General features: G+C 40.4%; 1 protein-coding gene across 3 annotated transcripts in view; it reads left to right on the top strand.

Moving 5' to 3' along the window:
- The first annotated feature begins 3,359 nt into the window (after nucleotides 1-3,359).
- Nucleotides 3,360-27,675, top strand: part of OTUD7B (OTU deubiquitinase 7B) — a 56,322-nt gene continuing 32,006 nt past the window's right edge. Inside the window, exons 1-2 of one of the 3 annotated variants that reach the window (XM_067727601.1) lie at nucleotides 3,527-3,663; nucleotides 19,122-19,335. Coding sequence is in view for 1 of the 3 variants with exons in the window: in XM_067727600.1 (XP_067583701.1) it covers nucleotides 4,282-4,288 (7 nt within the window). In the remaining 2 variants the exon portion in view is untranslated. Of the gene's footprint in view, nucleotides 3,664-4,266; nucleotides 4,289-19,121; nucleotides 19,336-27,675 lie in introns of those variants that run through there. The other 2 variants (XM_067727602.1, XM_067727600.1) reach the window with 2 other exon arrangements.

The raw sequence follows: 27,675 nt of genomic DNA, 5'->3' as shown, positions 1-27,675 counted from the left end.
TCGAATTTCATATAAATGGCTTCTTTTTCTCAACAAATGATTTTAAGACTTATCCATGTTGTTGTGTTTAAAGGGAGTCCATATTTTTAAAATTGTATTCCATTGTTTGATTAGTGTATTTTTTCTGTTGGTAGACATCTGAGATGTTTCCAGTTTGGGTCTATTATGAATAATGTTGCTATGAACATTTACGTAAAAGCTTTTTGTGGACATCTGTTTTCATTTCTATTGGGTAAATACCTACGAGTGGAATTGCTGGGTTACAGAGTAGGAAAGCGTTTCACTTTATAAGAACTGTGGATATTTTTAAAAAATATAGATTCATGGTCCTCAGTCCTAAGAATTCTGAGTTAGTCATCTGAGGTTCCTAGGCACATACGGTATGTAGTTTTTAAGACTCCACAGAACCACTGGTCTAAATTATAGTGGTGGTAGTGGAAAGGAAGTTATTTTGGTTTGATTTTCTTTTCTACCACAAAAGCATATAAATGCAAACAATTGCCGGGTGGCTTTTTTTGTTTGTTTTTTGTTTTCCTGGTTAGCTGCAAAATAGCTTTCTCTGAACATTTCCCCCTACTCTATCCATTAGCCCAGGTGTTGAAATAATCTCTCCTTTTAGTTTCTCTGCTGAAAGGCAAAGCTCTGTTTTTTTCTGCTCTTGCTTAAAGTGAAGTGAAAACTCAGGGAGCTCCTTGGAGTAGCCCTTAGAATTGCTAAAATGAGTAAACAGGCCTTTAGGGTGGATGAGAACTTTGTACTGAATGGCAGATAAGGCTGTGTGACCCTGTGTATACTGGTAGGGTTTTCTCTGCTGTTTTTACTTCCCTTACTGTTTTTCTACCTGTCAGCAAAAAATAATCACCTGTGTTCTGACTTCCCACAATGACACTGGACAGCTGCTTCTGAGCATTTAGCATAGTGACAGCCTGAATGGCTGCACATCACTACAAAAGAGGTCCCCTGCTTCTAGGCAGAGAAATTGACACATAGGAATAGGGAATCACTTAATGGATTAGGGGCTGGCTGAGCTGGGACCAGAACCCAGGTGGCCTGGCTCCCAGCCTGGCTGACCACACTGCTACGCATACAGCCTGGGCTGACCCAAAACAAGCAGCCCATTGAGCAACTGCACAAACAACAATGAGTGATGGATGGTCAGAGCAAGAAACAGGCACAAAGCAACTGCAACCCCATCACTTCCTGGCCCCTAAATTTCCAGGCAAGCCTATAAAGTGTGGTCACTTAAATGAGTTTGATCAGCAACTTGGCCCAGCTTTCAAATTTGGAAACTTTTTGTAGTCACTGCCAAAAGTAAAGGTCAGCCTTGTACTGAGAGGTGGAGAAGGCCTTTGAACGTCATACCTGGTCATAATAAGTCTGTGGTAGTGGAGTTAAGACTAGAAAGACGTAGTTAACAGATGGGCATAACCTGGTCCTGGGAGGGCCTTGGTGAAACAAGACAGCTTTAAATTTTTGAGGCTCCTCATCTGTGGACCTTTCTTCCTACCTCAGATCTAGCTGGCAAGGGTGGGTGTGATCCATGGAGTTCGGTGACCAAGTCTCATCCTACTCCTTCTCAAATTTGCCACTGAACAGTGTCCAAAATTTGTAGTCCCCACATGCTTGTCCCCCAAATGCCTCTGCCTGCCAACCTGTATTGCTGGTCCTGGATGTGCCTCATGCTAGGTACTCTGACCTACTTGGCCTTGGTATAGCCCTAGGCCCTAAATCTTCAACTCTAAATCCAGGATATTCCCAAGAGATATAGCTGTCTAGGAAGTTTCTTGTTTCAGATGTCAGTTTTCTAGTCTTGAGCTGGATAATTCTAAAGTGTCTATGCTCCCCTCTTTACCTTTAGAAACTGAAGACTTCAGAAAGTAGTGAGGGGACAGAAAAGTTGACTGTAATATTTGTTTTTAAATAGGCCTAATGGGCACAACATTTTGAAAACGCAAACCAGTTGCCACAATGTTAGGAATCTGAATTAAAATTTAGCATTTCTTGCGCTTCCCTGGTGGCGCAGTGGTTAAGAATCCGTCTGCCAATGCAGGGGACAAGGGTTTGAGCCCTGGTCCGGGAAGATCCCACATGCCACGGAGCAACTGAGTCCGAGCGCCACAGCTACCGAGCCGGAGCGCTAGAGCCCACAAGCCACAACTATTGAAGCGCGCGCGCCTAGAGCCTGTGCTCTGCAACAACAGAAGCCACCGCAATGAGAAGCCCTCGCACCTCAACGAAGAGTAGCCCCCGCTCGCCGCAACTAGAGAAAGCCCCCACGCAGCAATGAAGACCCAACACAGCCAAAAATAAATAAATAAAATAAATAAACTTAAAAAAACTTAGCATTTCTTTGGTCAGATTATAGCAGGGGCTGGCTGCACTTTGTGTTTGTCATAAAGAGGTATTTATTAAATGGCTCTTCTTACTTGAAACTGTCCACGTTCGTCTAATATTTATTCATTCAACAAATATGGAAGGTCTGCTATGTGCCAGGCAAGGCTTATGTTCCCATAGCCATAGGTCCTTGTAAATCACACAGCACATATGTGAGTTCTGCCTTATACAATACAGTTTTGTGTTTTACTAAAGTGTAAGACCCTTGATGCCTGGAATTATGTCTTATTCATTTTTGTGTCCCCAGGATCAATGAGCACAGTGCCTTGCACGTAGTAGGGACTCAATATTTGTGAATTGAACTATGCTACAGCATGGTTGTTGTACAAGGCTGTTAAAAGGTATTACCAAAAAAGCACTACATAACTTGTTTTGCTTCTGCTAACAGTCTAAGGCAGATATGTCAATAGGGTATTATCATTATGCAAGTAAATAAATATTGAGTATTTACAGAGAAAAGTATGCGGTTGGCCAAAAAGTTCGTTCGGGTTTTCCCCTAACATCTTACACTATGTTCACTGCAGGAGTGAAGGAGGGAGAGTGCTTAACTGGGTGGAGATTGGTCTGGAAGAAGTGTTAATTTTCCTCCGGTCAGTCCAGAATGATCGCGTAGAGTAACTAGAATTTCAGTCTTCTCAGTCTAAGTATTTTCATCCCTCTCACCTTTCTAGAACTACCCCGCCTCTTTCTGCTTCTTCCCAAAGGGCTGTGTCCAACTAACTACACCTCAAAGTCTCAAGAGTCCACCGAGTAGCCCTCCAGCTCCGGTTCAAGAACTCTCCAGAACAGGGGCTTTAGGTACACGGGCCAGGAAAACACGGGGTCACGCACGGGGCAAGCGCCAAACTGGCCGCAGCTAGGGGAGTGGCGCTAAGGGCGGGGCTGCTACGGGGTGGGGCGGGGCGGGGCTGGGCGGGAGGAGGCCCGGGGGCCGCTTGGGTGTCACCACCAACCCGCTCCGGCCGGAAACTGGCGCTTGTTTCCGGCCGGACGGCCGAAAACCACCGATCCTGAACCAGCAGCCGGAGTCGAGTGTGGAGCAGGCAAAAAGCCACTGGGGGAGGCCAGTCCAGATCAGTCCCGTCTGGCTCCAGCTCCTGATCCTGTGCGGAACAGCAGCCGCGGTCTCAGTCTCTGCCACCGCCTCCGCCTCCATCGTCGACGGGGGAGGGGCCGGCCGGACCCCGGGGTCACAGCAGAGGAATGAGGAGAGGCAGCCGGGCCCCGCGCTCCGCCCCGGCCTAGGGCCTTGCCCCGGGAGCCGCGAGGGTAACGGAGCCCCCGCCTTGTCACCCTCCCCCGTCTGCTCCCGCCCCTCCCGCCTCTTTAGACTCCCAAACTCTGACCCTCTGATCGCCACTGTTCCCCATCTCCTTTCTGATTATATTTCACCCTGAGCCATCTCCTCTCGGCACCCCCTCTCCGCCCTGACTGTTCCTTGCTTGGCCCCAACCTTTCCGCGGTTACTCCTCCCTTTCACCTGCGTCCCGCCTTCCCAGCCTCCCTTCCCCGTTCGTGGCCTCCCTTCGTCAACTGTGCTGGGCAGTTTGGACGGTCCTCCCTTGTCAGCTAGACTTTCGGGGAGAGATGGTGGAGTTTTAAGGTGGCTAGGAGTGCAGGGTACTACCCTCATTGTAGGATAAAGTTCATTTTAAAGTCTCAATATAAAAGTAAAATGAAAAGAAAACAAGCTGTTCTCCCCTATCGATAGCCAAACTGAGGTGCGTCCAGTAATGGAGGAAGGGAGCGAAAAAGAAGTGTGTGTGTGTGTGTGTGTGTGTGTGAGAGAGAGAGAGAGAGAGAGAGAGAGAGGTTGGTTCTAGGGCAGGCTTATGAACTTTAGAAAAAAGAAAAGTTGCCGTGAGCCGATGGAAACTTTAGAAGCTGATGATGAGTAAGCCGGGGGCTGCGTGATCTCACTCCTCTTCTCATAATTACTAGGTTAACGGTGTGGCTCCGGTCGGGATGGAACGGGATTTGTTTACTGGGCCGGCGTATTTTTAGCTTGTCGGCTCACAAGGACCAGCGCTCTGAGTCTCTCTCTCCGCCTCTCTCTTCCCCTCCGTCTTTCCTTCTCTCTCTTCCTCTTTTTTCCCACCCCTCCCCCCCACCCCCCCACGGTCTAGATAATCTCTCTGGAGCCCAGGTGGCTTCTCTGGGCACAATACAGATATAAAAATTAGGTTCAAAGAAATTTTCTGTAAGAGGTTCTCCCCAGCTTTTCAGGGAGTTTTCATGAATGCAAAGGCAAAAATTAGTTGACTTTTAGTACATATATGTATAAAATACTTTATAGAAAATCAGAAACAGGTAATGTTCAGTCTTTGGCTTCTCATACTGTATATTTAGATCTTAGAGGACGCTGGATCCCTTTGTCTTTCAACCTATTTCTAAAGTGGGAAAGGACAAAGTAGAAGAGGTAGTCGATAAGGCGGGTCCAAAAGGGTAGTTAGTCCTAAATCTTTTAAAAAACATTTTCTATACTGTATTACTTTAAAAAACAGAAACTTTCTTTCCTAATAAGTGAGATTGCATTCTTGATGGGATGGAGAAGACAGCAGGGGCTTATGCTGGGTGCCTAGGGAGAATCAGACTTGTAATTAAACATTTGCTGTGCATAATTTACAAATGAATACATTATGGGCAAACAATTATACTCTTTGTCCTCATTGTTTTTCCGAGCCTTTCTTTTAAAGGTTAGTAACCAACCTGCTGTGCTAGTCTATTGATATTTTGAAGGCTGGACAGAACTGTGAAATAAATGAAATTGATGTTGCTCATCTGGAAGCTGAATACCAGTCTGTTCTAATTTCCGCTAGCTACGCAGCATGCCTCAGAGCACCTCCCTGAGTTAGTGGCCAGTTACTATGTACTTAGAGATTACAAATGAATACACATATTAGCTCATGCTAGGAATAATTGAAATGATAAATACGCTGAAAAGATTTTCCAAAACTGAAATAGATTATTTTTCGATTTTTTCCATTTCGGATTATCAGCACCTTTCTACCGATAATCATCCATTAACATGAATAATTTAGAGTTGAACAGATATCCACTTTGGACAGTACGCATTCAAGCAGGAAGGAAAGATGGAAGGACGATAGTTTCCAAACTATTACTATTTTTGTTGTTGTTGTTGCCTGCTTTGACTTATCCCTTTCATTTAATGCCAAAGACTCCTTTGTGAAGAAAAAAAGTAAACCTTTGCCAAAGAAAGGGCTGTCTACTGACTTGTATAAGGCAAGCTGACCAGTAATGAATGTTAATTACTAGTTGGACTTTGTGTAGTTATGTTACCAACAACGTGGAAATTTTCCTGAAGCTTTATTTCGTTAATCTCTTTCTTTTGGGACCCCTATTGAAAATGACTTAATTTGAAGGGTAATATCTAATTTTTAAAAATCACACATGCTGTTCCAGAGTCTGTTGACTATCAATAGTTGTTTTAATTTATGAGTTAGTTCGTGCCAATATTAGTGATGATATCTGGCAAATTCAATTCATATCTGTATTTAGCAACTTCCCCTAGTTGAACTACATATATTATTCCAGGGGTTAGGGGTGGGGATTGAAGGAGTGAATAAACTCTAGGAATAAGTGTAGCAGCCCAATAGCCCATCACTGTTTTCAGTTCTCAGAAGGCTTTGTTTGGAATTTTGAGATTCAATATATATGTAACTAAGTGAATTATGATGGAGTAACTCAGTATTAAAAATAAGTTTTCAGACTGTTACGGGGGCACTAAGTGCCACTTGTTAAAGTTTTAGAGCTCCTGAATGTCTCAAGCATGCTAAGTATGCTGGCAGAGGACTTTATAAGGGAGCACACGTTCTCCTTACGCCAGATATTCATCCCATCAAGGGAAAAATCCTGAAACAATGCTTTGAAGTGTGACTTCAGCAGTATCTTTCCTATGCAAACTTAGGAGCTGTGGAATGGCAGCCTGGAATCTTTTCAACAGCCCCTGATAAGTCAGACAATTAAAATCTGTGTAACTAGAATGCAGATGCAGGACAGTTTTATCATGAATGCCTGAAATTAGTTGATTTTTTAATATGATAGAAGAAGGAAGTTGATTTTTTTTTTTAAGTAATAAATCCTTGCTGAATAATGACTGAACACTCCTGTGGATAAGGCAGTTTCCAAGTGTCAGTGACAGGCTTTGGGGAGATATAAAAGTTGTAAAAACAGGTGTTCTTGCCCTTGGGACAAGGGTGATGTTGGGGAAGGCAGTATGTAAATGAGAAAGCAGACTATTATAAGCTTTAACATTTAAGAAAAAACATATAAACAAAACCAAGTTTAATGTGCTACAAATGAAGTATGTAGAGATTAGGAAATTCGAAGTAACAAAGTATGAATGAAGTAAATTAGGGAAGATTTCTGAGTCAGTAAAATTTGAAGTGGACTTGGGAGGCTATGGATTACAGTCATAATGAGGCATGGGCTATGGAGTTAGACGATCTTGGTTCAACTTGTGGTTCTACTTTTTACTAATGTGACCTTGGGCAATTTACTTCTCCATCCTTATCTATATAATAGGTGTGAGCATTCCAATAAATAAAATAATTATTCTGTGTTAGGAGTAAAAGGAGATAAAAGGAGATTCTATACTTTCTGGGCAGAAAGTATAGAATGTACAGTGTGCAATGATGGTATGAATGACTAAGTTGTGTTTGTGGGGAGAATAAATGAGAATGACTGGAGAGAATGTGGGTTGGTCAAGTCATGGGTAGAGCAGGCGAGAGGGTGGAGGGGACTCAGAGGCCAGACTCTGTTGGGTGTTGATGAAAGGGTCAATAGAGTCATTGTAGGTCCTTGAACAAAGGATGGCTTTAATGAGAAGTATTGAGCCCTCTGATCCAAGAACTCAGGGACAAGGAGTCAGGCACCGGTAAATTGTGACTCTCCTACTTCTCTTCTGGACCATCCTGGCCTAAAGAGATCAGCCAGGAGACGTAAGATTCCTTGTAGAAATTTTTGTATTTACACACCTTACTCACTATGTTGAGCTCTGCTTGTGACTGTCTGATGTTGTACCAACCTGTGGGGAAGTCTCAAGGCTATGTCTGGATTCTCTTCAAGAGCTTATGGTAAGGGCAGTGTCATGTTTCCAGTGCATTGAACTTTCAGTTATCTCTGCTATTGTAGGGAGCACTAGTTTAGGTAATTCAGAACTTCAGAAAGAAATTTCTTGGTTTGAAAATGCATTATTTTAAAAACCAGACTTATTTTAGTGTTTTGGGGATCATACTGATGAAATGAATTGGCATTTCTAAGCCTGAATTACCTGATAGTGAGGAAAGTATACTGATGGTGAAGAAACGTCAGTCTTGGATTAAAGATTTTGCCTCAGAAATCCATAAAATGAAAAGTCCATATGAGGGTAATTAAGACTGGGCTATACTGAGTATGTTAATGAAGACCAATTTCTTTTCAAAATCTGTGTGTGTCCAATGTGGCCTCAGGCTGTCTGCCTTATTCCTAAGAGCTATTGGTAGAAGATGCCTGTGTTGCAGCCTGAATAAGTCTTTACACACAATATCTGGAAGAGTCCTACTGCGTGATACTGCATTGTTGAAGATTAAGCTGGCTTTTTTTTGAAGGACTTGGGCTTTGTAGAGGCTCTTCAGATATTAGCTCCTTTGAAAATCTATTAGATTTTTCCTCCTGGAGTAAACTTGTTTGAAAATGTGGCCAATTTAAGAAAAAAAAAAAAAAAAGAAAAAGGAATGAGGAGAAGTCCACACTTAAGAAGTAAACAAAAAAATCACACAGCTGTTCTTCCATCCTTGTTCTTTCAGTTGACTTGCTTTCCTTCATCCTTGCCTACCCCCAGCCTTCTCATAATCATTACCAAACTATGTGCTTGTGATGTCATGGGCACAGGATTATTATTTACCACTTAAGTCAGGAGATTGAAGTATCTCTGAGCTAAAATTCAGAGGTGGAAAAATCAGTCATCTTAATTTATACAGTTTAGTTCAGGATTATTTTTAACTGTGTTTTTTAGGATTATCTCTTATACCTTATACTATAAGAAATAGTTTTTGATAGGAGAGACTACTAAGCTGTTATTTTTAGTGATCCTGCTGTGAATTTAGTTCTACTAAGTGGTATGGAGGATTAGGAAAAATGACAGTTTTGTGCCCTTGAAGAATTTACAGCCTAGTTGGGAGTAAGGGGAATAGGAAGGAATGAATACCTATTGAGCCTCTTTATGCCAGAGAAAAATTTAAAATGTGAAAGTGTATTATCATTTGCATAATACAGACCTCATACCATAGGTGTTTTGGGAGTAGAGTACTCAGGTAGTTATGAGTGATGTCACAGAGGAATTGTGACTTACTCCAGATCTTAAAAAAAATTGTATTAGGTACAAGAAATGAAAATGAAGCAAATAACAAAAAAATCATTTAAATTTGGAGCTGAGAGGGATCAAGCAGAAGCCTGGGCACAGGAATGTACTTGGAATGTTCTTGGGGCAGTGATGAGACTGACCTGAGTCGCAGTGAATAGTAGTAAAACACAGGTGGTTAGGATGGTCTGGAGCTATGTTTATAGAGGGTCTTAAAAGTCAGGCTTATAAGTTTAGATCTTGAACAATGGAAAATAGCTAACCACTGAGAATTTTTTATTAGGATTGTAATATGATGATATTGGGAAATAGATTGGCTTGGAGGGAAGGGAGATTAGCAGCTGGGATGTGTGAGGTGATGAGGCCTGAGCTAGAGTTGTGGAGGGTGGGTTAAGGAGGGGAAAGAGTGACAAAGAGATTGTGAAGGAAAAAATTGAAATCAGTGCGGGCTGGATGTGGAAGATGATGGAGAGTGTTCAATCAAACATAATGATAGCATTTTAAGCCTGGGTTTCTGAGATACTGACTGGGGTAAAGAAGTTAGGGAGGTTTCCTCATTTCTTAAGGAAATATGATGAGTTCAGTTTGAGATGTTTTGGATTTAAAGTGGCAATGAAACATCCGAATGAAAGGTGTTCCAGTTGTTAGAGAAGAGCCTACAGCTGGTGGAGCGGTGAGGGTTAATAATGCTTGAAAGTGTTGTTTTGCAGTTCATCAGCATAGATGTGGTAGCTGTAGCCAAGAAGATGAATAAACTCTCTGAAGACTAGAGTTTAGGGAAAGAGCAGAAGGCCAAAGATAGTGGTACTGATAAATACTACTATTCTCCACTCTTCAGGCCATCTTAATTGAGTTTTTCTGTCTCCTTTCATGTTTTCTGTTCCTCTGCTCCCCACTCCATCAAATACCCATTGAATGTCTCTTGTAAGCACTGTCTTAGGCACTAAGGAAGCAGATGAGTCAGACAGGATCTCAATGTCCAAGGGGGTTATGGGTCTAGTGGGAGGAGAGAGATGTGTCAGTATATAGATGGAATGAAGTGTGATAGGTATTGTGTTAGAGGTATGTAGGGGGCAGAGTGGGGGCCTAAAGGTCAGTTCTGCCTTGGACATTCAGAGGTTGGAAAGTGCCTCCCAGAGGAGATGATATTTGAGCTGAGTCTTGAAAGATGAGTTAAGGATATACCCTACAGATGAGAGAGAGAAGTACACTCCAGGCTGAGAAAACAGCATGAACAAAAGCTTAAAGGAACGAAACAGTCAGGCTTCTTCAGGTAACTTTTAAGTAATTATTATGGCTGGAGGACAGGGTTGGAGGGCGGGGAAGAGGCTGGAGAAGTAGGTAAGGCCGATCATGGACAGCTTTATCTTGTGCTACACTAAATGATAAGCCATTTAAGGGTTTTTAAGCATTGGGTGATAAAGTAATTTTCATGTTCTAGAAAGATTATTTTGTTAGTGGTATATAGAGGGTGGATTGGAGAGGAACAAAGCAAAAGACTTTTAAAATAACTTTATTATGTTTAACAGTAATACGTTTGTTGTTGAGTGATCATGTTTGTGGAATCATGGAATCAGAGAACTAGAGGGACTGTTAGGCTTCTTAGTCTCCCTCATTGATTTTCAAACGGAATACCTGAGATTTACTTAGGATCACAGAAGTAGTGAAGTGATAGCTTGGTCTGGAATTCAGTCTTCAGTGGCTGTAATGAGGTAGGTGATTAATAAATGTTAGCTCACCTCTCTCATTCCCTCACAAGTCCCATTGCAGTGTTTGTTCCATTCTGCCACACTGCATTGAGCTAGAAGACAGAAGGACTTCTGTCGTTTCACTCCATTGTCCTTTTTACTAGTCCAAAGTGAACAGTGGTATTTTCCCAGGTCTGACTGAGGAAGATCTGTTCTGAGAGTACCATGGAGAATAGGGACTTTGACCTGGGGCAGTTGGATGCCCTGGAGTGGAGTGAATAGGATGTTAGGATTCTTCAGCGGTAGTGATTCAAATGTAGAAGAATGTCAGGGTATTTGTGTTATTGTGTGTGTAGATGTATTTATCTCTCCTGCTAAGTTGCCTTCAAGTTTTCTTTTAAACTTAATTTTAAATTGTACTAATGAAACTTTTTTAAAAGAAATAAGCTATGATAAATTGGGCACCGAAAAAAGTATATCTAAAAAACAAGATTTGTCATTATACTTGGATTCTAAATCTTTCTTCCCCATGTTTTTAATTTCATTGGATTTTTGTGAAGGTAAATAAATTATTTGGGTTTAAAGCGTGAAGTAAGAGTTTGGATTTTGCGTTTTAGTCTTTTTTGCTGGAGAAAAACAGAACAGGATAGAGGACATCTTAGAGGTCCTTAGATTCCCCTGGGGAAAGTTGGGACATGAGGGGATGTAGAAGGATGGATGCCTTCCACTGGTAAGTCTTCATCGAAACTTAACTGAATTATGATTTCTCTACTCCTTTCTCTGGGCTCTGTCAACATCTCCAGAGAAGGGCCTTGGATTGGATACTGTCCACTTTAGCAGAGCTGCCAATTCTTAATTCTTTCTCAAGTGGGCAAGGGTACATTTTGTTTTTGTTTATGAGTGTTTGGGGGAGGGGTGGGGAGAGAGGCGGCATGGAATAGCTACTCACAGTGAGTCTTTATCTGAATTCCTGTGTAACTGGAAGTTTCCTTGGCTTTGTTTTGCGGCAGATGACTTGGTTACAGGGCATTTAAGCTACGTGGGAAGGTGGTTCTCTCTGCCTTCAGTTATCTGACCTAGGATGGCAATAAAAACTTCCTTTCTGTCCATATATGTCAGCCTCCACCTCACTCTGTTCTAAGTGCCTTTTGTGCACACTAGGTGGGGGATCTGAAGGACGCTCTTCAGTCTAAAACTGAGCTTATCAACTGTTCCCTTAAAGTTTAGGGGAACCAACCTGCTCCTGATTATTTTTGTGTTAATGACCCCCCTATTCTTCCAGTTACCCGCCCCTTTCTTAATTTAAAAATTTTGAATACTAAGATATTTTAAATATTTAGAAAAGTTCAGGGGAAAAAACCCTAACACAATTTTGAGCCCACAACCCAAATTTAATGGATATTAACATTTTGTCATATTTGTTTTAGATCTCTCACTCTCTGTTAGGTATTAGATATAGCCAAAGTCCTACTCTGCATCCTTATCCCCTTCTTCTTTCTTGGGAAATGAATCCTGTTCTGAATTGTTATGTATCATTCCGTTTCATGTTTTATACTTTTTAAAAAAATGTGTAATACAGACACAAACAACATATAGTTTTATTTTGAAATCATAAATAGAGTCATACTGCATGTATATTTTTGCAACCTTTTCTCTCAACATTGTTTTTCACATTTGTGTCCATGTAGATCTAGTTCATTTAATCACCTTAATCTTGAAGACCTTTTTCCTCTACTGTCCTCCCCACTTGCCTCATGAAATAATCCTACCCATCAGAGTCCCAGTTTAAACCCTGTCTTCCATGAAAACTTTCCTGTTTTTTTTCTCCTGCAGGCTGCGATCTTTCCTACTTCTGAATCCGCCTATCATTTTATTGGTACTGATCTGGTGGTGGTTGTATATTCTTGTATTTTAGTTTATTTGTGCCCTTAGCATGGCTCTTCTACTATACTGTGAGCTCCTTGAAAGCAGATAAGTAGTTTATTTTATCTTTGTATCCCTCAGGGGCTTGCCACAGTAACATAAACATAGTAGGCATTTAGTCGCTATTAGTGACTAAATGGTTAACTAATGAATAAAAAAATAAAGACAGTCCTTTGAGTTGGTGAACTGTTTAATTATGAGTGATATAGTGGCCCTAATGAAAAATAAAGCTTATAAAGAAACATTCAGCACTGAAAATTATATAGAAATGCACATAAAAGTTGAGAGCAGTCAAGACTAACTTCCTGTAGGAGATGAGAGCAAACATTCCCTGAAAAATGAAATAGGAATTGATTGGTGATATCATCCCAATGAGGAAACTCCTGGGAATTGATCCTGATGGTATTTGAGGCAATGTGCTCCTGTGGCCAGACACATTTCACTAGCTATCAAATTCTGCTATTGTCATCAAGGTCTTGACACCTTCACTGGAGATTTATATTGGCATTGGGAAAAAGCAGCCTATCTGTTCACTTAATGAATACTGCTGAGAAACAGGAATTCTTAGGCCTCTAAAAAAGAAAGCCTAAATAATGTACACATTTGTACATATATATGTACTTATACTTTTAACAGCACCTTTTTTATTGATGCGACCAGATTGTATCTCAGCAAAATATTTTTAAGCTTTTAATTGTGGAATGTGTAGTACCAGTATAACATTGTTAGGCCTCACGGAAGCCCTTCCCTCCCCCCACCAGGAAGAAATTAAATGTTAAGTTTAACTATAATGAAATTGCAATTTTAGAGGTAAAGTAAGTAAAATATCACCAATGGTTATTGCTTAAACTTATGTTTATGTTGTTATGTTAAATGGTTATTATGTTTAATGGTTATTATGTTAAATGGTTATTGCTTAAGCTTATATTTAATGGTTATTGCTTAAACTTAAACTGTAGTTAAACTTAACATGTCACGTCTTGATTTCCTATGGGGGTTCTGAAGAACATTATTATGGACCTTTCTGAGGGCTAATTCCAAATCTATTTATAATTCTAAAATGCACTTCTGAACTTTAATTTACAACCGATTATCTTTTGTAGTTATCTTTAGCTCAAATTTTTGATAAAATGTTCTTATTTCTCAGCACACATTTAGTATATTTGGGAAGGTTGTAGGGGAATGTGTGAAGGTTATAGGCCAGAGTACCTGGAAGATAAGGCTGAGGTGAAAACTTACGCTGTCAGTAGCTACATATAATTGATTGAATTGGCTTTAATGAGCTTGCAGTTCCTTTGAGTAGATGACCACCCCACTATCCTTTCCTGCCACCCCCATGTCTCTTCTCTAGTCTTGATAAGAGAGATCTGGTGGTGGGAAGAGAAAATTGCTTGTGACCCTTGATTTTATTGATATTTGGAGACTTAACAGGGAAGAGGGTAAGAACCCTGGCTCCTGGCACCAGATTCTTACCCATGGTTCCCCAAACAGTTCTTAGGGTAAGAGCGAGGAGGAATGCGGAAATCAGGAGAAAGAGCAAAGAAACAGCGTAGAGAGCGAGAGTTAGCAGAGGAGCAGAAATGGGAAAAAGGGATATGTATAAAAATTTAAAGAGGTTCTGTTTCCTCTCATCGTTCAAAACCGCTTAGAATTCTTTATAAACCTTGTACCTAAACTATATCAAAGTTGTATCCAGGCCACATACCTACTTGGAAAACATCATATATAGACGTCAGCTTTGAAAGTATCAGCTTTGTGTTCTAAAATAATTCTTTGAAAAGTTAGGTCATTTTAAATGAGTTGGTCTGCTAGTGCCTTTTGAATCATTAATAACTGACTTCAAAGGAAAAGAAAAGAATTCCTCTGAGGCTTTAGAATGAGTAAGTCTTGATATTTACATGAAGATAGTCCCAAGTGAGGAATGAAGGCAAGACAATGGGAAAATATAATGCTACTAACAAAAATATTTTGGATAGCATGCTCTCATTTAAAAACTTTAAGGCTCTAATGAGTTCCTTTGTGAGTGTTTGCTTTCATCTTCTTTGAACTAGGAGCTCACCTGGCTGAGTGTTTGGACTCTTCATTTTCTGAAATTTTCCATCAGTACTAAGGACAAGATTATCTGATATGAAGAATACTTGGTCCCTGTTTACTGTCCAGGGATAGAGACTTAACACACTCCTCAGAATTCTGCAAATAGAATTTGAGGGTTAGACTTAAGATTGGCTGCATCCTAGTTTCTTTGGATGCCTAAAATAAATTCCTAGCTGTTTGACACAAGGTGACCTCTCATTTTAATATTAAGTTCCTTCTCTCTCACATCATCTTTGTAATTTTTGGTAATATACTAGTTCATTATGGAAAGTAAGATTGAAAAAAATCATCTACGCAGATTTCCCTTGATGTTTGCTGTCTGGCTGAGACTATAAATTCCTTTCTACTGAACACCTGCTGTGTACTGGAATTTGGACAAGATGCTCTGAGGAGATGCCAAGGAAGTGTTACCCAATAAATAAACTAAACAAGTAGTAGGAGACTTGGCCCCTTGGGAATATATATTCTGGGTTAAAATAGGACATAGTGTTATATATTTACACACACATATTTAGAAAAAAAGAAATACAGGCTATGTAGTATTATGTATAATCTCACGTAGCATTTTAGAATGGAAAGGAAATTTACATGTTGTCATCATTGTCTGGGTGAGGAACATGAGGCCCAGAATATTTCAATGACTTGTTCAAGGTACTTACCCTCAACAACAAACATTTTGTTAGATATCTGCCCTCTGAAAAGTTAGGCCTCAGGTATAGAAAGAGTTAAAGTTATCAAGAACTTAGTAAGTTATGAAGACTGAATGTTTGCATAAAAAGATAAATAGTAATACAAAGTCATGGGCATTACGTGTCAAGTGAGGGATACAGTTATATAGAGTTATACAGAAGTTTAGAGGGAGTGGGTAGGGAAAATTTTTACCCTTAGGATAATCTAGGCCTTAGAGAAGAGAGAAGACTGGGTAATTATAGAGGGGAAACATTCAAAGTATGAGAACTTTGAGCTGAGCCCATCTTGCTTGGGAGGCAGAACAAGTAGACATAGTGTTTCACCTAGGAGAGCAATGAGATTAATAAAGTTGGAGAGTTAGGTAAATTGGAGAGGGCCTTAAATCTGAGGCCAAGGAGTTTGGTTTATCCTTACAGTGAAAAATTCCTGAGCAGGGAATTGTATATATAAATTAGTATTTTAGGAAAATTGATTCAGCCGTGTGGTGTGAAATGGAGGAAGAGAGAGCAGTTAGAGGACTGTTACAAAAGAGTCTCTACAGGGGTGATGGGAATGGAGAAAGGGGAGAGACTCATGTGATTTGAAGAAAACTAAATAGAATTTGGTAACTGCTTTTATGAAAAAGGATAGATAAGAACAATGCTCATGTTTTTATTTATTCTGGGTTATAGCAGTAGGGGAGCTGGATTTGGTTGGTTTCTGATCTACTCTCCAAAGGGATACCCTGGTGGAAGCAAGCACTGAGTCTAGCCCAACACTCAGATAATACTGAATACAAAGAGTTTAAGTGGCTGGTGTGCATGCCTCGTAAGTAGTGGAACTTGGTGTAGAGCCCATTCTTTTGACTGTTGTTCAGTGCTCTTTCTATTATATCATACGGCTTACGAGGAGGTGGGTCAGGTGGTTAAAAACACAGAGCAAATGCCTGGAAGTGAAATGGGAAGTTGAAGACCACATTATGATGAGGTTTAACCACAAGCTGTTTCAGTTCTGCATAGATCTTCCTTATATTTAGACGCTAAATGTGTATACTTCTGTCAGGCTCGTAATGTAACAGTGATCTAGGTTTCTTAGAGCCATCTTCTTCTGAGTTTCACTTCTTCACAGTCAAGGAAAAAGATTCTTTCAGATTTTGGATTTAATTGCATATATTCTCTGACCCCCAATTTTCAAGATAAAATAGTCCTTCTCCCTGCATGTAGTTAGGTTGCTTTGGTTACAAACTATAGGTGAAGTAGCCTCAAAGGCCACATTAGTCTTTTTGGAGGAGGAGAGTTTTGGACCCAAATCTTTCAAGCTTATTTACCCTGTGAGCAGTTATGAACAGTTTCCTTACACAGATCTTATTACCTAAAAAGGGCAGTAAATACTGTGAATCAATAGGGTATTTTTGCTAATGGTGTGTTTTTAGAGAATTGAATGGCTTTCTGAAGAATCCTTTATGTTTTGTTTTTAAATATGTAGTCAGGTATATTTAAGATGTGACTCCTATTTTTTTTTTTTTTTTTTGCGGTACGCAGGCCTCTCACTGTTGTGGCCTGTCCTGTTGCGGAGCACAGGCTCCGGACGGACAGGCTCAGTGGCCATGGCTCACGGGCCCAGCCGCTCCGCAGCATGTGGGATCTTCCCGGACTGGGGCATGAACCTGTGTCTCCTGCATCGGCAGGCGGACTCTCAATCACTGCGCCACCAGGGAAGCCCGTGGCTCCTTCTTACTCCCTTTTTTTTCCTTTCCTTTCCTTTCCTTTTCTTTTCCTTTCTACCAGGCTTTTATCTATCTGGTAACAGATACCTGCAGATGCAAAATAGCATTTTCTGGATCAGCTAACACTATGTATCTACTATAAGGGTCTGGCACTGTTATGTAATTTCATCAGCCAAGATTAAATATTCCTGGATTTTATGTTAGCTCCCTTGTAGTCAACATATTCCAATGTTTGGCTTCTACAATTCTTATCCCATTTTAATCCTTGCCATGACTCTTCTTTTATAACTTGTGACCTGCCTGGGGAATAAAGGGAAGAAAACTTTGCTATTTAATAGTGAAGACCCTACCCTCAGCTATACCAAGTGTTTTATATAATCATCTCATTTAATACTGATAACAATTCCGTAAGTTAGGTAGATATTCTTATACCTGCTTGCAGGTAATTCATCCAAAGTATTTATTACTATGTTAATAAAATATTAATTCACCAGAATATTTAGGCGCTGTTTAAGGTGCTGAGGGATATCACAGTGAATATCAGATGAGGTTCCTGCTAAGGCACAGAGAAGTTAAATAACTTGCCCAAAGTCGCATAGCAAGAAAGTGGCAGAGGTAGGATTTAGGTATAGAACTGATGGATTCCAAAGGGAATGTCTGCAACAATTATTATCAATACAATATGCTACTGTTTACATGTACTACATGTTCTCTGTAATTGCACAAATCAAGCTATAAAAATAGGTGGGTTCCCCCAGTATTTCTTTTTAAAAAGGCTCTTGATGAATCTGAGAAATAAATCTGCCTTGGTGCTGGCAAGCACATCTGCACAGTAATGCTTTTCCTCTCTTCCCCTCCCCTCTACCCACTCTCTCTGAACCCACTCATACCTGGGCATGAACTGGACAGTGAGACCTGCTTTGGCATTTGGATGTGTTTGTGCTTTGAGCACTGGGAGAGTTTTGTTTGTTTCCTTGACTTCCTTGCCCGCTTGCAAGTTCTTTCTTGTAGCACAATGATGAGTAATGTGTTGTTAACCTCGTGATGTGGTCATGCCAGTTGGAATATTTTTTTCTTTTTCCCTTGGTTCTTTCTGATGAGTATGTGACTCTTGGGTCACACTTGCTTTCCACAGTTCATTCAAATAGAGAAGACTTTCTGTATTCAGAGGACTAGAAAATAGTCTCGAGGTTGAGAAGACTGTTAATATTCAATGTCTTCTGCCCAGCTGAAATCCAGTTTTGTTAGCATTTTAGGTTTATTCTTTAGCAAGTGTGATCCAAGAGAATACTTGTTAGATTATGGCCATTATCACCATGTGCCATATCTGGAATGAGTGGTATTCTGGAGTTAGGAGCTTAAAAACAGGCACAGGGAGTTTTTTCATGAGCATTACCTAGCAGAAAGCATTAAAAGATGGTTAAGTCTGTGAGAGTGATGAGCTAAATTCCAGTAGTTGAATTCTAGGGATTAATAAGGTGGGATCAAGGTTGTAAGTGTCAAAACTATTTAGTATTGGGGATCCAGTCAATTTAGTATTTGGATTCCAGGAATATCTGGGCATGGCTCATGAGGTTAATGAGATGATTTATGTGGGTGTGTCTAGCCTAGTGCTTGATACTTGATTTGGTGCACAGTAAACGTTAGTTAAATCTTAAAAAGATACTTGAATGCTGAGTATTATCACTTTGTCTTCCTAGGGCAGCTTCCTCATCATTAACTGTTCCTTCTTTAGAAGAGTATTTGTTGAGCCTTTACCTGTGGGTAAAGCATTTGGGAAAGGGGTTGGGGTAACAAAGATTTATAATATCAGATTCTTGCTGAGACTTAACATTTATAAATTGAATCAGTTAGGCCTGGCATATAAGGGGGTATTTGTGATTTTGCTTTGCTAGAGTCAACCCTTTGCTTTTTTGATAGAAATAACTTCTTGACCCGTTGGTAGAATTAAAAATGCTTGCTTTTCAATTCAGTTAAACTGGGTTTGATTTTTGATATTTGAGACAGTTGCCTATGATATTTCCTTTTATCCCCTCTCCATTTTTTTTAGTAAATAAGATAATATATTTGAAAGTGTTTTGTGAACCACAGAGCTAGTGGTTGCTATCACCACCACCATCATTACTAATAATAACATTAAAAATATTAATGGAATGGGATTCATTTTTACAGGGGTTGGTTTCCTAGATTAATTTCAAGGAGAAGAACTCAGAGGACAATGGGATATTTGCCAGATGACTTGTGTACTAATTGATACCTTTTGTAGTTTTTCTGGAAGGGAGAAGGAAAAGCAGATACCTGACACCCTGAAAACTTGGCCTGGTGCTATGTCTTCATGAAGGGTTACCTATACTATACCTGGTGCTCTGTGGTGGCAAGAAAATTTAACAGGATTTATCATCTGTTTGACCTTAGAGGCTTATAGTACATTTTACTGGAAGCATCTGTCTACATAGGAAACAACTCATCCCAGTTTATTGGTAAGATCAACCACATTCCTATATTATGGATCTTATAATAAATAACAAAATTATGTTGGTCCAGGATAGTATCTGCCTGGCCTCCCAGTGTAGGAAGATTGAGGAAACAGTGCCTTTGACCAAAATATTTGGTTAGGTGTTATCATTAAAAGCCTTTACAGTCAACTTCTGATGATTGGTGTTCTTAGAGAAGAACATGTGATTTTTATAATCCAAAAGAGCAACTTGTTCAGCAAATTTTGAAAAAACCTATTACTTTAAAAAATTTCCTTGCCATCCTTTTCTGTCTCTAGGCCTGGCACTCAGTAAATCTTTGTTGAATAAAGGAAGTTAGCTGATACTGATCTTACGGTTTTCTCTGGAACCAGCCCATTAGATGAACTTCTAGAAAGCAGGGATAATGCCTTATTAGTTGATGCATGATGTGTCCCCTCCGCTTAGCAGACTGCCTGGCACTGAGGGGGTCCTTAATAAGTGCTTATTGAATGATTGAGTCAGGAGGTTAAAGTTTTCATAAGGGGAGAGTTGTGTGACCTCGGTGCTGCTGTGCCGATGGTGGCCCTTCCTAAGAGGAAGAAGAAATGTAGCTTTTCTGCAAATAAACATGAATAAATGTGAATGCGAGGAAAGTGATTGCTTTGATGCTTCCAGGCATTTTACATTTTTGGACAAGGAGAAGTAATGTGTTAAAGGTTGGTGCTTTATCTCTTGGTTTTTATGTTTTATTCTGTTCAAAGTTTAGTTATTGCTGTGATTTCTTAACGTATGAGAAGTGTATTATAGCTTCAAACTATCAGTAGAAAAGAAAAAATCTCTCCCTATGTCATACATAATTTTATAATTTTATAAAACTTAAATTTTACAGAACTTCAGACCTTAGGGATATAAGGCTAAAAGAATACAGTATTTTCAAATCCAATTTATATTTTTAGTGGTGACGATCAGAACAAAAATGATGATTTGAGCATGTTTTCATGATTTTCTTTATAGATGATTTCCCTTCTCCAATATGGTTTGCTTAAGTGATTAAATTTCCCAGGTACACATTTTTTTCTTTGATATACATCTGTAGAAGTAAGAGATTTATCTGGGTGGCAGGAGGAAAAGACATTTTCATATATCAATCCGCAGTGCAGATTACATGGAGAATTGAAAGTTATCAATATATATGAAGTCAAGTGAAGATTTCTGGAATGGGAGTTAACAGATTTATGTTCTATACACAGTTTTCTCGCTAGTTAGCTGTGCGGCTTTGGGCAAGTCACTTAATCTCACTCACCTGGTTCTCAGTGTTCTTATCTGTAACTTGAGGGTATGGAATGAAATGATCTCTGATATCCTAGTTCTAAAGTCCATAATTCTAGAGTGCCAAACAAGGAAAATAGACTGACTTTCTGTACCTTACCACCAGCCTTGTTCCAAATAAGACCTGAATGTGAAATGTTAATTATGTAAATATATTAGAAGTGTATAACTAGGTAGACTAGACTTGTCAGATTGTATTATATGCTTGTAACTAATTTTATGTGCATAAATATGAGGCTTGCTTGCTTTTTTTAAAAAATAAATTTGTTTGTTTGTTTATTTATTTATTTTTGGCTGCATTGGGTCTTTGTTGCTGTGCGTAGGCTTTCTCTAGTTGTGCCGAGCGGGGGCTACTCTTCGTTGCCTTGCGCGGACTTATCGCTGCTGTGGCTTCTCTTGTTGTGGAGCATGAGCTCTAGTCACGTGGGCTTCAGTAGTTGTGGCGCATGGGCTTAGTTGCCCTGTGGCATGTAGGTTCTTCCTGGATCAGGGATCGAACCCGTGTCCCCTTCATTGGCAGATGGATTCTTAACCACTGTGCCACCAGAGGCTTGCTTGCTTTTAAAAGAGAAATTATTATCACAAAAGGTACAACCTATACAAATGAATGAGACCCAAATAATGCTCAGGATACCCTGGGTTGGAGTTTCTGCTTCTTAACTCTAACCTGGAAATAGAAATAGGTGTGTGTTGGCAGGATTGCTGGGGGATGGGGAGGGTGGTGGTGGCTAGAAGACAGTGTGGGTGAATGTGGATAGTAGTTATAAAAGCAAAGTATTAAAGAGTTCTTCAGCTTGTGGACTTTGCATGGCTAGACTGATTTCATTTTGCTATAAATCCCTGGAGAACTGATATGAACCCTGTATTCAAATTCAGAATATGTAGGTCCAAGCTCCTTGCTATCTGGGTATCACTCAAGCTTTGTAAGCTTCTCTCTGTGTATGTGTTTTCCATCAGAAAAGAGGGGATTAAAAATCTCAAAGGGTATATAATTTTTAAAATTGTTATTAAATGAGGCCATATTTGTGAAAGTGCTTTAAAAACAAAAAATTACAGCGAAAGAGAAGCTATTCTTAGTGAACAGACAGCTGTACAAATGTATTTGTTCATATAGACCTTTATTTTACATGTCTATGGGGTGAATGGTGACATTTGAAACCTGTAAATATTCACCAGCCTATTTTAGGTATAGATGAGCTCTTAGTTAACCACACACATGGACTACCATGAATAATTTAGAACCACAAATATTTGTTGGGCATCTACTATGTGCCAAGCAGTTTGTTAGGCCTGTTTAGAATTTTTAAAAGTATAAAAGAGAGGTGCCAAGCTCAAGGATCTTAATTCTACCTAGAATGTATCTTGTCCTCCAGCCTTACACATCCTAAAAACTAAGTTTGAGAAACTTCCCTAACCCATCAAGGTAAACTAGTTGCTCCTAATACCTCTTCCTACCCCACTGGGCACTAAAAGCATGTTTAGATTTCTCACACCAGACTGGAGTGCCTTGAAGGTAGGACTCTGGCTTCTCTTCTTCATTTGTATCCCCAGGCTGTGGTGGACCCGGCTTGGTAAATTTTGAATGAATGACTGTTAGTCAAATTGGCGAGGTAAATTTCCGGAAGGCCAACTAATATGATAAGGCAATATATGATAACAGCAAGTGCCACTGAATTTTTCACATATTGTACCTGTAGGAGTTCAAATGAGGATTAGATATAGCCAGGAAAGATGGAACAGTGGAACTTGCAGGTGGAGAATTTAAAAAAAAAAAAATAGTAATAAAAAGTGTCTTTCTTTGAACTGAATTATATCATTTTATAAAACGCAGATTTCATTTTCTAATTGAGGCTTTTATAAAAATTAGTAGTTGTATGCTGAAGGAAGTTAATTTATCAGAAGGAATTTACAAAGTGAATTAATTTCCTGTGGATAACTAATCTCAGATAGGATAGTAATTGGAATTTTTTTCCCTTCTGCTATTTCTTCCCTTGAATGGAAGTTCTGTAATTGACAGTGAAATGACCAGTAGTTAGGAATCAAGAAGGGGAGAGAAGGTTGTCAGCTACTGAATATTTGAGGGTTGATTCTAGAGAAATAGTGTGTTTTGCTATTAGACTAGCCTCTGTTGATTTGTAGTATTTATTTTTCTCTCATGTCGAAAGTTCAGGGCTTCCCTGGTGGCGCAGTGGTTGAGAGTCCGCCTGCCGATGCAGGGGACACGGGTTCGTGCCCCGGTCCGGGAAGTTCCCACATGCCGCGGAGCGGCTAGGCCCATGAGCATGGCACTGAGCCTGCGTGTCCGGAGCCTGTGCTCCGTAAGGGGAGAGGCCACAACAGTGAGAGGCCCGCATACTGCAAAAAAAAAAAAAAAGTTCAGTAATGAGAATATTTTTTTAAATAAATTTATGTATTTATATATTTTTTATTTTTGGCTGCATTGGGTCTTCATTGCTGTGCGGGCTTTCTCTAGTTGTGGCAAGCAGGGGCTACTCTTTGTTGTGGTGCACGGGCTTTACTTTGTGGTGGCTTCTCTTGTTGAGGAGCACGGGCTCTAGGTGCACAGGCTTCAGTAGTTGTGGCATGTGGGCTCAGTAGTTGTGGCTTGTGGGCTCTAGAGCACAGGCTCAGTAGTTATGGCACACCAGCTTAGTTGCTCTGCAGCATGTGGGATCTTCCTGGACCAGGCTTGAACCCATGTCCCCTGCACTGGCAGGAGGATTCTTAACCACTGTGCCACCAGGTAAGTCCTATTTTTAAGGGCTCAGTAGAACTTCTGTTTTTACAGGCTATTCTTTTTTTTTTTTTTTTTTTTGTGGTACGCGGGCCTCTCACTGCTGTGGCCTCTCTGGTTGCGGAGCACAGGCTCCGGACGCGCAGGTTCAGCGGCCATGGCTCATGGGGCCCAGCTGCTTCGCGGCATGTGGGATCTTCCTGGACCGGGGCAGGAACCCGTGTCCCCTGCATCAGCAGGCGGACTCTCAACCACTGCGCCACCAGGGAAGCCCTACAGGCTATTCTTTTAAAAGTTGAACTTACTGAGAATCAAACCTTGGGCTATCCTTGACCTTAGCTGAAAGGAAAAAGAAAAAATTCATTGTGTGTGGCAAATAGACATACTGGTCTGGATCTAAAAAAAAATAAACATTAACATGGTTTCTGTTTCTATTCAAGTTACTCTTGTGCCAATATTATAATAATAGACTTTCTCTGTGACTGTCTCTGCCCTTATTTTTCCAAAGGTCACTTCCATTGTACAAGCCTTCCAAATTATTAAATTTCCCAAATAACTGTAATCCAGGGAGCCTTTTATCAGTAGCACTGAAAAGACAAATACCAGTTCATAAGGAGTTCTCTGTGAACTTCTGTCTCATTTGTATATTAACATTTGGCTATTTATGGGATTTGTCTCTTAGAAATTTATTTTGCTGTTTGTAGCCCAATAAAAACTAGAAACTTTTGAAAAGAAATAGTTAAATCTTGTTCTGACTCATACACATACCAGTTGTAGTGATAAAGTCCAGGGGCCAATTCTTGAGTCCTTACTGGTGTGTATACACAATAACATTGTTTTGGGAGTGGTAAATTATATGATCGGGTTAAGTTTTTTTCTCTTGAGTTTGTTTTTGGGGGAGAAAATAGACATTCCCCAAGTATACACTGTAGTGGAGGTAGAAAACATCTCAGAATTGTGCAGGGTGAATAGGATTATTCCAATAATCCAAAAATAGACATTGTGCATGAGATTAGGTGAATATTATAGAGTCTTTGAATCTGGAATGAGGAGAGTAGTAAGGTGGGGAGATAGGGCTGGTAGATTAAGGCATTAGAATTTCGGTCAATATGTGTGAAATTGCTGTTCCTGGAGATTTGGGGATGAAGGAGCTATTTAGCTATGTCTGTACCTCTAGGAGAGGACAGACATTTTTCTTTTGCTCTTTTTTTTGAGGGACCATCCGGTAGAAGATGCAACTAAGGGAGTTCCCTTTACGACGTTTTCTTGAGGACTTGAGGAGTTGAAAGACACTGGAATGGGAGTGATAGAGCATGTACAATGTGTATGTGTTAAGACTGTGCCTTGGAAACAGTTGTAGGACTGGAGGGTTTGTTTGGAGAAGTAGGGGGAGCTTCTGAAGGAGAGATACAGAGGCTGTGTTGGGCACACAGTGGAGTGAGGTAGAGCGCGTGGGAGGGAATTAGGCAAGAAAGCAAATGACATTTTTTGAGGACTTACTGTGTGCTAGGCACTGCCCTAAAGGCTTTTCATATCTTAAGTTATTTAATCCTAACAAGAGGTCTGAAGTGTAGGTATTTCCCCCAATTTAACATGAAGGAACAGAGGCACAAAACAGTCATATTACTTACCCATGATTGCACCACCGTTAGTAGTAGATCAGGGATTTGAACCTAGATCTGTCTGAATCCAGAGCCTATTCTCTCTCTCCAGGTGGAGTTGAAAGGAGTTGAAGCAGTGAGGGTGGACTTTCACATGGTGGACTGCCTGTGTTTCCTCAGTCCTCCTCCCTGGACTAAGTGTGATTTAGTGCAAGTGTTTGGTCTTGGGAGTCAGATTGGCTGGACTCATAAAGATTCTGGTTCTACCACTTTTTAAAACTGTATAACCTTGGGTAGATTATCTAACCTTTGTGAGCTTTAACATCTCCATCTATAATATGGAGTTAACAATACAGACAAACCTCTAAGAGTTGTTTGGAAGTTTAAATGAAAACAGTGTCTAAAACTGTAACACATATTACTTCTTTTCCTTCTTTTCTTCCATTTAGACCCATCTTATTATCTCTGGGTTATAACATTTAGTGATATATAGGTCTCTTTAGTATGGAACTCGGTCAATTCTTTTTTTTCTAAGAAGGTTATATTCTGTTTCTTTCACTTGGAAGGATGTATGTTAACTAAAAACAATCTGCCAAGACAGTCTTTCATCTCTCCCGCCCACCTAGTCAAGAATTGTGTGAAAGTCTAAGGGTTTCTGTCCCTCCTCTTTCTCCCTGTCTGGATTCCTTGGGACTGACATCATAGACGTGGAGGAGTTGCTGACCTTTGAAAATTCTTGACAGTCTTGAATGTTGTGGTTTTCCAGTGAGTTTGGGGAGGAGTTGGAGAGTACTCAGACACAGCTGTAATGCATCACTGGGACCAGGAGAGTGGGTATAGTGTGAGAATGTGGACACTTTGGGGAATGTTGTAGATGGGAGAATGTAGGGTCAGTAGTTTCTCACGCATTTTAACATAGCTGTATTATCTACAGTCGGTATTTAATTTTAAGTCACTTTTCTCTGTTACTAAGTAGTTGGGCACTCAGATCATGCAGACTGGTTTTAATATTAGTCTGAGCTAAATGTTTAGGGAGAGAAATCTGTTGCAAATAAGATCATATTACAATCTTAAGCAAATGTATTTGAGATGAGCAGCGTTTACAACACTATAAACACTTTGAGATGACTTGCCTGTTTACAACACCGATTATCTGATTATCGACAATACTGTTTTGTGTGTGTGTGTGTGTAGTGGGATACTGTACAAGTAGAATTCAGTTCATCTGAACAAAAACTGAGTACCTCCCAGGTGCTTGGATGCTAGGAATACAGGATGAACAAGACAAGATTCCTGCCCTCAAATTGCTCATGGTTTAGTGGGGAGAGAGACATGTAAATAAACACAAATACTGTGCAGTGTGATAAAGAATATGATAGAGGTAGAGTACAAGATGTAACACCAAGGAGGAAGCAGGCACTTTAACTTGAGAAGCCAGGGAAGGTGTTGCAGATGAGGTAGTACTTAAGTTAGCCTTAAAGAAGAGATAAGAATTCACCTGCTAGGCCAGGAGTTGTTCCAGGCAGAGGGAACAACATTCACAAAGGAACTGAAATGTGAATCACGTAGTATATGCTTGGGGAACTACCAGTACAAGGAGGGGAATGATGGGAGGTAGATAAGGCTGGAGGGTTAGGTAGAGCTAGATCATGAAGGGCCTTGTTTGTCATGTATAGGAATTTGGATATTAAGCTTTAGTCACTGAGGATCCAATAAAGAATTCAGAGCAGTGGGATATAATACTATCATATTTGTATTTTAGATTGATCAGCCTCTACAAGCAACCATTGTGAAAAGTGGCTGGAGAGAGGAAGAGGGAGAAATTAGGAAGCTACTTACTGGGGTCCAGGTTATGAACATCTGAAGGTGTTGGATGGATTTGAGAATTTTTTAAGGTTAAAATTAGTAAACCATAGTAAAGGACTATTTGTGAGCGAGGATAAGGCACAAGAGAAATCCAGGGTGGTTCCCAGGCTTGTGACCTGAGTGATAGGAGGGATGGTGGTACCACTTGCTAGAATAGGCAATACCAGAAGAAGAATAGCTTGAAAGGGTGGGGGACAGAGATAGAGAATGGGCTCATTTTTTTAATGTGCTGAGCTTGAAGTGCCTGTGGGATTCCTGGGTGAGTTGAAAGAGTTGGGGACTGTGAATGCATTTTTTTAAATGAATGAATGAATGAATGAATTTTTGGCTGCGTTGAGTCTTCCTTGCTGCGCACGGCCTTTCTCTAGTTGCGTTGAGTGGGGGCTACTCTTCGTTGCGGTGTGTGGGCTTCTCATTGTGGTGGCTTCTCTTGTTGTGGAGCGTGGGCTCTAGGCGCACGGGCTTCAGTAGTTGCAGCACGCGGACTCAATAGTTGTGGCTTGTGGGCTCTAGAGTGTGGGCTCAGTATTTGTGGCTCATGGGCTTTAGAGTGCAGGCTCAGTAGTTGTGGCACATGGGCTTAGTTGCTCCACGGCATGTGGGATCTTCCTGGACCAGGGCTTGAGCACCACTGCACCACCAGGGAAGTCCCTACAAAGAGATACTTTGGATAAGCAGTAAGGAGGATGGTGATGATCTTATCTATAAGACAGTGGTGCCGTTGTCTTTCTATAGAAGCCCATTTTAATAGGTCGAGGACTGACCATAAGATGAGAAAGTAGCATCAGTGACTGTAGTCTAATTTAAGGAGTTTTGCAGGGAAGAAAATAGCAG

Source organism: Pseudorca crassidens, chromosome 2, assembly GCF_039906515.1.
Source record: "Pseudorca crassidens isolate mPseCra1 chromosome 2, mPseCra1.hap1, whole genome shotgun sequence".
NCBI lineage: Eukaryota > Metazoa > Chordata > Mammalia > Artiodactyla > Delphinidae > Pseudorca > Pseudorca crassidens.
This window is presented reverse-complemented; position numbering and strand designations above follow the sequence as displayed.